The sequence below is a fragment of the Triturus cristatus genome, chromosome 5_1 (genome assembly GCF_964204655.1).
Source record: "Triturus cristatus chromosome 5_1, aTriCri1.1, whole genome shotgun sequence".
Classification (NCBI taxonomy): Eukaryota; Metazoa; Chordata; class Amphibia; order Caudata; family Salamandridae; genus Triturus; species Triturus cristatus.
This window is the reverse complement of record NC_140587.1, coordinates 545,282,354-545,296,296: the sequence shown is the minus strand read 5'-3', so window position 1 is coordinate 545,296,296 and position 13,943 is coordinate 545,282,354. Positions and strand designations below refer to the sequence as shown.

The 13,943-nt window shown below is 44.2% G+C and overlaps 1 protein-coding gene across 1 annotated transcript in view; it reads left to right on the top strand.

Moving 5' to 3' along the window:
* TMEM70 (transmembrane protein 70) overlaps window positions 1–13,943 on the top strand; it is a 64,911-nt gene that overhangs the window by 20,599 nt on the left and 30,369 nt on the right. Inside the window, exon 2 of the mRNA XM_085605420.1 lies at window positions 13,615–13,726. Coding sequence (XP_085461546.1) covers window positions 13,615–13,726 — 112 coding nt within the window. The remainder of the gene's footprint in view (window positions 1–13,614; window positions 13,727–13,943) is intronic.

The window sequence follows — 13,943 nt, the reverse complement described above, 5'->3', positions numbered from 1 at the left end:
TGATTCAATTTATTTCAAGGAGACATCAAATCTACAGAGCATAAGCATAGATTTCGCCTTTCATTATATTCACCAAAATCTCAAAGTTGGTGACCCTCCGATCACAGGGATGCTATATCCAAAGTCACGGCTATACTCTCCAGCACTGACTGTCCAACCCACGGCAATAATCAATCATCAGATGGAATAGCTTTCCCAAATTTCAAAGAAACCCAAGGTGAATCAGGGAAATCTTCGTCAGTTCAAGCAGACCCAACGCCATAGACGATCAGCCCAACGAACCACCCCCTTTGCGCGGACGAGGGTCTTTATACCCTTTTCCTGCTTACTTCAGATCAACATGCAACAATTTTAGAGTCAGAAACTGTTCGGATTGGTAAGTTCCATTCAATTTGCAATTTCTCACAATTTTCACATGTCCCATGGTTTTCCATGAGACTTGGCATAGCAAAGTATAAAATGTGTCCTGTATCCTTCTGTTTACAGGAGAAAGATCGGAAGTAAAACAAGCTTTTGTCCTCTTGGTAGTTCACACCGTTCATCACTTGGCAGCCCTCCATGCTCCTATCCGTGACAAGGGACATGCTGGTACAGGAGCTGAGGTCACTTGGACATCTCCAGAGCCATCCGATTCTGCGCAGTAGTCCTCGCGCTCACATGACGGCGGCATCTTCGGAGCTCCATCTTAAGTACTGCGGATTAGCAGGCCCAAATGCCAACTTAAGCAAAAACAGACATAACAGTAATTGGAATATAGAAATGAAGATTCTAATGTTTAATACCATGCTAATCCCAGTATATATCAGTATTTCCCTAGCGTGTAGCAACATTTAAAGCAATAATACTCACCATTCTGCAGCACTGGAAGCACAAACCATCACACAAGCGACATGAAACGTGCATTTCTCTATTCCACCACGTTCTAAGGTTAGTCTGCGTACCACAGTTAATTTTTTTATTGTTTTGCCATGCAGTTTGCATTTTAGTCCCACGTGTATCTCGTGTTTATCAAGGTGTAAATGTTGATTAGTCGTTTTCACTCCAAACTAATTAGTACGGGTTAATACTTAGAATGATTACGTAATTAATTTCATGCAAAATAGAGGAGGTGTACACAATTTTGTTTTACCTGCTCCCTCATTGACATTGTTGTGTTTGAGAAATAATATATCAGTCCAATATACTGTAATGTAAGCTTGTGACAGTGTCTTTGAACATGTGGTTATTCAATTTAGACTTACAGATTGTGGTGCATATTACATAAGGATGCCTAATTCATATGGCTATGATTACCAACATTTGATGGAATCCACCTAAGAAGATGGATTACAAATGTCTTCCTTTAGAGGTGATGTTTTCATGAGTAGGACTGAGGTCCACTTTGAGGTCTTGCCTACTAGAAAGCTTTTAGCTGTCTGGTTGCGAAAGAAGTTTTGTGGGCTATACCAAGAGCTTACAGTGGGTTTAGAGTCCGTCAACTGCTTTCATTGGTTGGATTTGTTGTCACTTTTTTTACTTGCTTTTTATCAATTGCTTTCCCTCCTTTTCTTGTGTGTGTCCATCTACTGGAGCATATAGCCTCTTGACCATCCTTTTGGTTGACTGACTTGTATTCTTCCACTGCGAGGAATCTACTTTTTTAGCACTCCAGGAGAGTGCATGTGCCTTCTAGCTCTCTTCTTCGTATATTTCTCTCCTTCCAAATACCCCCACTCTCTGTGTTGCTCTCTCCCTTGTGTGCTGCTCTCTCATCAGTTTGCTTCTACCCAGCCAAACCCTCCCATCTCCGCTGTGTCTCTACCTGCTTTAGTGAACTGTTAACTTTTGGAATTCCCAGAGAGTCTCATAACTAACTCTCTGGTGAAAAAATGAATAAGAGATACTAAAAAAATAACTTGACCAGGTGTAAAAGCAATGACACATTTCATTGTGAAGAAATGCTATTTACCTTAGAAAACAAAAACTTGATGCGTTAAATGCTGGAATAATTTCAGTCAGTGGCAATTACTCTGGGTTACATTCCAATACATCTTTTCTTGCCCACTGTGCAAATCTACAGGGACGAACCAAATGCCTACCAGATCTGATCCTGCTTGAATAGTTAGAATCCAGCTTGAGCTGCCAGACCCCTCCAAAATGGAACACAAGCAATGCCTGGCATGTTGGATACCATGACATTTGAAGCCTTACTAGAAAAACTAGCAAGTGTAAACCAGAATCAAGAAGCCTGTTGATCTGTTAGAGTGCTTGGGGATAGCCCAATCTGGGAAGGACACTAGATGACCTCTTTTTATGAGAGAAGCCTGGTGACACTAGTATAATCTAAGCTGCGAGCCATATTAGACTGGCGGTGAGATAGACTGGCTTACTAAAGAGGCCCAGAAATCAGTGGATCTACCTCTGTACTATCCTTTGCTACAGGTGTGAGAGAATTCCCTCATACATATGGTGTAATATTTCATCCACATCTCTCTGGCACTCAAATCTCTCTTTTGACTGATGGGTGTGATACAATTTTACTAGACAATTTTTTGTTGGAGTTAAAATTAAAGTGTGGAATGATGCACCCAAAAATATAACAGTCCACAAATCTTCAGTGGTATTTAAAAAAAATTCTTCCTTTATTTCCTTTCCATATGACGTGTAAAAAATTCCATCAAACGAACATTAAGCCAACGTGTTTTATTCAAACAAGAATTTGAACTTCTTCCGGGCTCTAGTATCTTAATATTTATTAGAATCCTGGTTCGAAAATTAGTGATGGCAGCATCCAAAATCATTGGTCACATCAAGCAAAGCTGCAATTGGATGATTAGGGCACTAGGAAGAGACATGGAAGGCCAATTGTGATACAAATTCAGGTATCACATGGGGAACACTATGCCCCACCCTATATTGGATCAGCTGTATATTTTTTTGCCAAACTTGGCTCTAGAATATGGAGATCATCCAATTGCAGCTTTGCTTGATCTGACCAATGAATTTTCGAACCAGGATTCTAATGAATATTAACATAATAGAGCCCTGATGAAGTTCAAATGCTATTGGGTTCTGCTTGGCAACAGTATCAAACAACGGCTGGTACTGGAAAAGAAGTGTACTGGGCTTTAAATGGTTGGAACTGTGTGTGAGGTGCATTTAACAGGTCTAACAGGTCTGCCTTTGATGCTTGATATGTCTGCTAAAAAAATAAAGAGATTGAATGTACATGCAATAAATTTAATTAAGATTAAAAGTCCTTGGTGAAAACAGCATTTATTGTTTTGGGTAAAAATATGTTCGAGGCATAGAAGCTGCAGAATATATACATGTGCATAGATCGCCATCTGGTGTTGGGCTTGGATGTTTGCACTTTGTTTTTGTATTGGAAGAAGTTCTTTGTAGTCACTAGATAGGTGACTCCTCCTTGGACAATAGTGCGCATAGGCATCGACTCCATCTTCAGATTGTTTTTTTTCCGCCATCGGGTTCGGATGTAAATTGCTGCGCTCCGGGTCAGGGTCGTACTCGATCACCCTTCTGCGCGCAATCCCTCACTGCTCGACGGTATTGTTTCGATCGCATTCCACTTTGACGCGGGCCGTTGGGCCTATCTGCGCCGTCGGGTACTGCAGTCAATGGAAAGAACTCCATTTAAAAAAATGCCCCCTGTGTGGTGCTAAATTCCCACACACTGATCTCCAGGACACGAGGACAAAGACTGCGAGGCCTGTGCTTCCTTCAGATCAAAGAAGACCATACGTGATTGTCGGGCTCGACGTCACATAATGTCCTGATCAACTACCTCGCCGCAGGACGACATCTTCGATCCAGGCTCGATGTTCCAGAAGAACAAGAACCGGAGGATGAAGAAATTGGCGTCTCCGAGGCCGATGAGTCAGATGCTGAGGATCAGACTATTACTCCAGGTCAACGGATCAGGAGTACCCAGATCCAGACCCCTGCCCCATCTAAAACAAAACATAAGGTTCCGGTGACACCTGAGCCTTCAGGCTCTGGTAGTCATCGCGATGATACTTCAGATGCTCGGGCTCGGCTGCGAAGTCCAAAGACAAGCCTTCAGGAGGCTCAGGATCGAACCAGCCACATAGCGGTACCGAAAAACCATCTCCGGCACTGAAACAAAAGCCAAAACCACAGAGAGTGCCACGCCCTGTTCTATCGACACCGAAGATAGCTTTGACGCCGAGCGCTTCGGCACCGAAACACACCGAGGACAATCCCTCGGAACCGAAAAAACTCCATAAATCTTCAGAGCCAAAAAAGATTTCGGTCTCCAAAACTCCATCAAAGCATAAGGAGAGCAAAACCCCTCCTGAAGCTACAGAGCCTAAACCAAAACACCACTTGGAACCATAGTCGTCGGTGCCAAAGAAAGACAATAGCTCAAAGGAACTGTTTCAACCTTATCCCTCGGATCTGAAACAAAAAACTCTACACATTGACCCTGTTACCGGTCATGTCACAACAATACCACCTAAAAAGAGGAAATTGGACACCTCAGAGGCACCTGAGATACCCTTAAAGAAGAAAGACATAGCAACTTCACCTTTCACACCCTCCTCTCCCCCTCAAAATCTTCCAACGATACCACTTTCTCCAGTACACTCTCCACTGCTTCCTTCACCTGCACCACAAGATGATGATGTTGATGACTTTGGGGGTGGGGGTGGGAATGTAGACCCATAAGGGGGTGGTGATGATGATGAGGATATCCACAGTATCCCACCACCTGACCCTTGGGATGATTATAATAATATCCCAGATATACCTGAGCCTGACTCATACTCATCTAAACCATCCCCTCCAGAAAACAACATAGGTTTTGCGCAACTCATAAATAGAGCAGCCAAATATCATGGGGTAGAATTACTCTCAGACCCTTTGGAGGAAGATCTTTTATTAGAGACTTTTACACATTCCCAAAAGACAACAAGTACTTTACCTATGTTAAAAGGTATGATTAAACATGCCCCTGATGTGTTTAAAGACCCTGTCAGCTAGAATTCTCAACCCCAGAGTTGATAAAAAATATAAACCAGCTCCAAATGATCCAGCTTATATCCAGGGACAGCTCCCTCTAGATTCTCTGGTAGTGTCAAGTGTCCGTAAACTGGCAAACTCCCAGACAGCAGGTGATACCCCTCCTCCGCATAAATAATCTAAATTATTGGACGCATCTGGTAAACGGGTTACGCCACAGGCGGCAAATTTCTGGCGCATTGCCAACACCCAAGCTTTGTTGGCCTGGTATGATAAGGCACATTATGATGAGCTTGAGACACTCGTGCAGCATCTTCCAGAACAATATAGGTCTAAAGCTAACAACCTCATACAAGAGGGAAAACTAATTACAAACACCTCTATCAAATGTGCTCGTGATGCAGCGAACACAGCATCTCGTGCTGTTAACACAAGTGTTTTACTGCACAGGCACGCATGGCTACGCATATCTAGTTTTAAACAACGTACAGTCTCAAATTCTTAATCGGTATTTTGATCAAGAACACTTGTTTGGACCTACGGTAGACACTTATTTAGAGAAGATGAAGAAAGACACTGAAACAGCTAAATCAATGGGGGCCGTGCAGTCACCAACCATTAGAGGTTCCTTTCGTTGCTCCTTTTATAGGGGCGCTTCCAAGACCATTGGAACAGACAGCACTTATTCTTCCTACAAAAGCCCCATTCAAACTTCCTGTAACAGAGGATATTTTAGAGGGGGTTACAGAGGAAATAACAACAAAGGAAGATGTTGCGGTAATAGTACCCGCACCTCCTCTAGCACAAAACAGTGACTTCCCTCTACTCCTCCCAGACCATTCCACTCCGGTCGGGGGAAGACTATCACAGTTCCTACCTGTCTGGAATTCCATCACCACAGACAGGTGGGTTACGCAAATTATCCAGTATGGTTACTGCCTGGAACTCACCTCTACTCGTCCACACATACCACCCATACAATGTCCGATGTCCACAGAACATCTCGCGCTTCTAAAACAAGAGATTCTCTCTCTCTTGCAAAAGCACGCAATAGAACCAGTTCCTAGACACCATCAAGTCACAGGGGTTTACTCCCTTTACTTCCTCGTCCCATTAGACCTCAGAACGTTAAACTGTACATACAATCCGACCACTTTCACATGGTCACTCTCCAACAGGTCCTCCCATTGCTCCAACAAGGTGATTTCCTTGCCACTCTAGATCTCAAGGACACCTCCTTTCACGTTCCCATTCACCCTGCTCACAGGAAATATCTACGGTTTGTAGTGGACGGTCAGCACTATCAGTTCAAAGAGCTCCCATTCGGAGTCACAATAGCACCCAGAGTCTTCACAAAATGTCTTGCAGTAGTAGCAACTCACTTGCGAAGACAACACAGTCATGTGTTTCCTTACCTCGACGACTGGCTCATAAAAGCCAAGTCACGCAGCGATTGTGTGTACCACACACACAAAACAATCCAGCTCCTGCACAACTTAGGATTCACAATAAACCTCACCAAGTTACATCCCACACCCAACAGTATCTAGGCACCACAATAGATACTTCAAAAGCCCTTGCATACCCCAACCCAGCCAGGACAGCCAGCATGCAAGCTTTCATAACAAAATGTCAACGTCAACACTCACTACCAGCTCGAGTGTTTATGCAACTAATAGGGATGATGGCCTCTTGCATTTTAATCGTACCTTATGCAAGACTCCAAATGCGTCCATTACAAGATTGTTTGGCACATCAGTGGAACCCGGCTCAAGGTCTGCTTACAGATCTGGTGTTGGTAGACAGCCACACACATCGCTCTCTGCAGTGGTGGAACACACAAAACCTTTCCAAAGGGTGGCCCTTCCTAGACCCGGGTCCACAGATAGTGCTAACAGCGGACGCATCGCTCACCAGCTGGGGAGCTTATCTCTTAAACCATACCATTCAGCTCCACATCAATCACGTTGAATTACTGGCGATTTTTCTTGCATTAAAATCATTCCAAATACATCTCGTACACAAAGCTGTCCTTGTCCGTACGGACAATATGACCGCAATGTAATATATACAAAAACAGTGGGGGGGGGGCACACTCTCTGCAGCTTTCACGCCTAGCTCAAAGCATATGCATATGGAAATGGGCCATTCCTCACAAAATATACCTCTTAGCAGAACATCTTCCGGGGGAACACAATCAGATTGCAGATCTGCTCAGTCATCAGAAATAACAGATCCACGAATGGGAACTGCATCCGCAAGTTCTTCATCCGTTTTATCAAATGTGGGGCCACTCAGACATAGATCTGTTCGCCACACACTTAAACACAAAATGCCCAAGCTTTGCCTCCAGGTATTCACACCCATTCTCCAAAGGCAATGCGATATGGATGAACTGGTCAGGCAGATTTGCGTACGCTTTTCCACCTCTCCCGCTCATTCCATTACTGCTGCACAAGCTCAAACAACAGTCTCTCACAATGATCCTAGTTGCTCCAACATGGGCCTGGCAACCATGGTTCACAAGCCTGCTGGAACTCTCAGTAGTTCCACACCAAAAGTTGCACCTTGCCCTGCCACGATTTCTCTATGCCCTACAAAACACCTTAGATGTAGTCCCAGCATGTTACTTCAAGGAAATTGAGGGCCTGCAAAGTGACCTATTATGAGACGGTAAACCTCGAATCGCACTAAATAAACTAACGCTAAACTGGTACGACGGAGGCATCAGTCTCCCAGACATCAGGAAATACTACTGGGCCTCCCAGTTGGCGGCAATCAACCATGGTACGTTTGGTCGCGCAGACGACCCAGACTGCGCCATGGACAATTGGCTCCTCCCGGGAGGGGGGGAGGGGGGGAGGGGAAGCTATGGCAGATCCCTGTACTCCCGACCTAAGCGATTTTTATTAACAGGCTCTACGAAGCATTCCGTTCAAATTGGCATGATGCCACTGGCTCTTTGGGATGGAGACATAAATTAACATTAGCCACCCCTCTTTGGGACTCAGACACTGGGTAATCTCTGGAAAACGAAGGGTTTCGACAGGTGGGACCTTATTGGAATTTCAGCCATCAGGGATATGTGGGGGAGCAAGACCTTTAATGAGCTTCAGAGTGAATATAAACTGGCAGACTCGGAGTACTTGCGCTATGTGCAGGTTCGGCACTCACTCCAGTCCTCCCTACCTAAGGGAACTGATCCCCGGAGGCTTCCCCACTGGAGGACAGAGTTTTGGACGGTCACCTCCCTGAAAAAACAATCTCACTAATCGACAAAAAATGAATTAACCACATGGCAGACCCTCTCCAGGCGTTGAGGGATATGTGGGTGCAGGACAGGATAGAGCTAGACGACGAAGATTGGCAGGTGGCGGTGTCTTCCCCCAGAGTAGTAGCTATTCCAGCACGCTTGAGACTGGTTAAACTTAAGAACCTGCACAGAATTTATATATCGGGCCCCGATTGGTGAGCATGGGGAGGGCTGACACAGGAGGATGCAAACTGCAATGTGGTCTTACCGGCACATTCATACACGTTATTTGGGAGTGTACACATATCACAACTTACTGGCTCCAAGGGCATTACACAATCAGCAAGGTATTACGTATCTCCCTCCGCCCGGAGGCAAGGAGGTGCCTGCTAAATATATGGGAGCCCACAGATTAGAACACTTCGCAGATGCAGTGGGCCACTCTGGGGTTTATGTTGGCCAAAAGAAATATCGCTCAATGGTGTGGGGGGGGGGGGCTGCACATCCGCCTAGCTTAGAAGCATGGGAAAGAAACCTTGATTGGTGCATGTTTAGGGAAAAATTGGTATTTCTTGCAAGGGGGTGCCCCAGGAAGCGGTCACATATCTGGGGCCTGTGGAACAGCTACAGAGTAGAGATCTGTGCACTACCTCGTAACGTCGATCAAGATGACCCCACTTCCCGTGATGTTCCTCTCTTTTGTAATATGTGAATATCCTTTTTCTCATCTGTGTTGTGATGTATAATTTGTCCGATCCTCTGTATTGTATTATTTGCCGATGTGTTTTTTTTTTATTATTATTTTTTTGCCGATTTGTTTTTAATAAAAAAAAGAGTTATAAAAAAAAAAGAAAAAAAGTTGCACCTTTCCCCAAAGCTTCTCACGCAGAACCATGGAGAGATCAGGCATCCAGATCCAACTCAACTGAACCTAGCGATCTGGCTCCTCAAGTCTTAAAGTTTGGTTACCTCAATCTCCCACCAGACTGTATGAACGTCATTAAAGAGGCTAGACGTCCTACCACTAGAGCATGCTATGCAGCTAAATGGAAGAGATGCGTGATCTACTTCAATAACAACACAATCAATCCACTAGATGCTTCAATTCAAAACATTATTTGTTACCTCCTGCATCTACAAAAATGTAATCTAGCATTCACAGCTGTACAAATACATCTTGCTGCCATAGCTGCTTACCTACAGAGTAGACAACACTTGTCATTGTTTAGGGTACCTGCCATTAAAGCGTTCATGCAAGGCCTTAAAAGAATAATTCCTACCAGAGTTCCACCCTCTCCAGTGTGGAATCTAAACATTGTCCTTACCAGGCTCATGGGTCCCCCCCCTTTGAACCTTTACATAAATATGAGCTACAATTTCTCACCTGGAAAGTAGCTTTCCTTGTGGCGGTCACATCTCTCAGAAGAGTTGGTGAACTCCAGGCATTAACCATACAAGAACCATTTTTACAAATACATCCCAACAAAGTGGTTCTTAGGACACACCCTAAATTCTTACCAAAAGTCATTTCTGCTTTCCACCGTATCCAGTCTGTTGAACTACCAGTCTTTTTTCCTCAACCAGACTCAGTAGCAGAACGTGCTCTTCATATGCTTGACGTCAAAAGAGCTATCCTTTTCTACATTGAAAGGACAAACACTTTCACAAAACCTAAACAACTTTTTTAGCTTTCTCACCACCACATAAAGGTAACCCTATATCAAAAGCTGGAATTGCCAGGTGGATCGTTAAATGTATCCAGATATGCTACCAAAAAGCAAAGTGTACATTATCCATTCCCCCTAGAGCGCATTCAACATGCAAACTAGGGGCTTCTATGGCATTCTTAGGGAACATTGCTATAGATGACATTTGTAAAGCAGCAACATGGTATACACAGCACACTTTCACAAAACACTATTGTGTAGATGTGCAGGCAAAACAGGCTAGTGTGGGCCAGGCTGTACTAAAGACACTTTTTCAAACCACTGCAACAGATACAGGTGGCCACCGCTAGGGAGAGTACTGTTGTACAGTCTGTGCACAAGTATATAATGCAGCTTATATGCCTCGAATGGAAAATGCTACTTACCAGTATGCATCTGTTCTTGGCATGTAGAGCTGCAGAATTATATAAGCCCACCCGCCTCCCCGGGTACCTTTATCTGTACCTTTATCTGTTGCAGTGCTATCTTACTTAAATACATCACACATGGACATCTCTTTCTGTTTCTCACAAACTCCATCATCACCCTTTATGGCGAAAAACAACGTGAGGATGGAGTTGATGCCCATGCTCACTATCGTCCTAAGGAGGAGTCACCTATCTAGTGACTAAAAAGAACTTCTTCCAATACAAAAACAAAGTGCAAACATCCGAGCCCAACACCAGATGGCGATTAATGCACAAGTATATAATTCTGCAGCTCTACATGCCAAGAACATATGCATACACCACCCACTAGACCCTACTAATTTCAATCAATGCTTTGCAGCCCCCAGGAAATCCCTGTCCTGAAGAGACCCTCATATCCTCAGAGGGGTCGAGATGTCATCAGCAACCATTAAGGATAGTCTTAAAAGCACCAGAGAAGAATCTGGTCCTTGGTCTGGAATAGTGAACCAGAATCAGAAAAGACATCCTTTATCTCCAGTAACCTGTTATTTGAAATTTTAAAAATCACTATATGTTCTAATGAGCGCTGGTTATGGTCACTTCACTGGGGTAAAAAATGTCACTGTTTTTTCCTTCCTAAACGTACGAATCACTGGTTTTGCACTGTAAATATATATTGGTGTGTTATTTTATAAATATTTTTGTAATGGTTAAATATATTACTCAATTCGGCTGAAGTCAGTAAAAACCCTTATATTCCTTTGCTGCCTTTTTCACAGCATCAAATAATATTGTAATTATTTAATTAATCTAGGTAGATTGATTGTACCATATGCTATACTCCATTTATTTTTTAGGTCTCGCCTACGCAATGCGCATGCGCTGCATAGGAGGAGACCTTTAGGAATCGATTCACTTTTTGGGCCAAAAACGTGCACGCTTTGCATTGCTTTCAATGGCAAAGCATGCACGTTTGGCGATTCCCTTGCGGGAGCGAGCTTTGATACCATCTGTTTGTAATTAACTTGCAACCAGATGGTGCCCTGCTCCCTCCCGCAAGGGAAACGCTGTGTGTTTTCCAGCAGACAGACACAGCACACCTCCCCCACTTGGAATCAGCTTACTCCGGCGCGTCATTAAATAAACACAGCGCGGGCCGCGTTTTTTTTGGTTTTTTTTACATTCCCACCCTGACTCTGCCTCGTGCTCTCTCTCTCTCTATGTCCTATCCACATAAATCCAATTATTGCCGAAGAATTAGCAACGCGGCTTAAATTTAATGGTCAAACAGCTGTCACGCTATGCGCACCCTGCCCCAAAACTGCAGACTTACCGCTCCGGGGTGGGCGCCTGTGGGGGGTGATGTTCAGGGGCTGTTGACATATTTTTCAAGGTTAAGGCCAGCACTATGTGCGATCGGACTGAAAAACACAGATTTACGACTGGTTAGTCAGTCCGATGTAAACTGGAAGCAATAATCTTCTGAAAACAGCGACGGTTTCTGCACTTCCAGTCGACCCTGTTCGCACGGGAAGCCTAATTTTCCGGTGTCCTCGGCTAACTGCCTCAGAATACCGACAAAAACATGGCCGGCTGCTGGCACATGTCTCCCACCCAGGATTTTGGGGGCCCGGCTGCACGTCCTCCTCCAGCAGCCGAAGCGCTTGGCTTATTGCCTCCCACGCACACTAGTTACATATATTTACGCCTCTGCTATGCACAGGTTGGTTCAATTCCCAGGCCGGAGCCAGCAGGAAGGAAACTCTGCTCAGCCGGTGGAGGCTATTATGGGAACAAATGCTTGCAAGTCGTCTCCAATTCCCAATTGTGCATGTGTGCCACTGAAGGACGCTTGCCCGGGCTCAGACGGATTTTTATCCCAGGGCTCGCCTGCACCAAGGCGGCCTCTGGTGGTGGCCGACGGGAACTGCCGCTTCCACTGACACAGGATGCCCTTCGCTTCCCCTGTTATTAAAATATTAATTATTGAATGTTGCGAACGTGAATTATGGATACGTACAACCTATAAACAGGCTTCGTTTACGGTAACGTTAGGAGGTATGTGCTTTTAAGGGGGGGGGGAAGTGTGTAGGAACGCGCGGTGCTGCTAATCCACTGGCGAGCTCTGACTTCGGAGGAAGTTTGCGGTTTTGCAGTGAAATGTTTAGAACTGTGGTAAGTTCCTGAAACTCCACACAAACCATTCATTCCCCTGTCTCTCCGCAGTGAAACTTTATTTGTAGTAGAACGTGGATACTTCTGCTCAGCTCGAAAAATAGCTAACCAGTAATTCATGTTTAATAAAGTCACAAAGCGATGGCTTGTCAGCCTTATTAGGGGGCGCCCAGGACTGTAAAGCTCGAAAAAAGATACCAGCACACAATGGGAGCAAGCATTGGCATAGCCAATAGGTCTCGCCTTTGGGACCTTATAAGTGTTTAGTTATCCAGCACAATATCCTTGGTGAAACAACATCAAGTGTTGCATGGCTAAACAGTTATAAGGTCCCTAAGCCGTTCATTCAATACACTTAGCCTCCCATTTTCTGTCACTCACATCAAGATTTCGGATGCTTGTCCCATGTCCATAAAAATGATGGATGACCTTTATGCTTTAGATGACCACATGTTTCCAACACTAAACTTCGATTAGCAGAAGCAGGTAGCCCTATTTTTCAGGTTTCTCTATTTCTTTAGTGCCAAGATAGCAATACAGCGGCAAAGTTTGAACTCAAGAAGTGGTCCTCATATAATCAAAAATACCACTGTCCAGCACATAATTATTAATTGCCAGCATTTTCATGGCATCAGCTCCGGGTTCGCCTGGTATGTGTCTAATAGGGAACTATGCTCTGTGTGTGCAGTACGAGTGCTATATTCAGGACAGTGTCAGTGTGCTTCATGTATCATTAGCTTGTCTCGGTCTGTTGTGGCCTTCATCTACATGCCCAAATATATGTAAGGTCAGATTCTTTTTACATTTTTTATAATTTCCCCCCTTCCTTTTTGTTTGGAAATGGTAAACCAGCACTGCCATTAATGCAGTTTCTGGACCCATCGCTAGCTAATGTAAAACTGGAGTAAGTCTATAATCACGCAGCACTAGAGCTAGGAGATTACAGTTACTCGGTTAAATAGAAGCTCTAGAAACAATTTCTAGATGAACTGTGCGCAGTTCGTGGTTGAGGTTTCTTAAACAGAAGAGCAATACTTCATTAGAGTTGAGAAGTGTTTTTAATCATAATGTTGATCTTATCTTGCAGTTATCAGTTTCTTGTGTGAAATATTCGAGAAACTTCACCACATCCTCGTCGTCTGTCAGTCGAGAAGATGGAAGATTGGTTTACGTTGGCAATTTGGCAAGAGCAGTTCTTGGTATGTATGTTACCTGAAGTTTTCTTCTATGACGTTTTTCTTTTGTGGGTGTTCGCACCCCATTCCTGTGAAATCGTTTTTATGAAACTGGTTACTACACCTGTATTTTCTAACGCCAGGTGGGACTGATAAGATGTGATGACTGAAACAACCTGGGCTGATACAGTAATGTAAGGATGTATAGGGAGAGGTTTTTGTATTAGAGAACAAACATTGG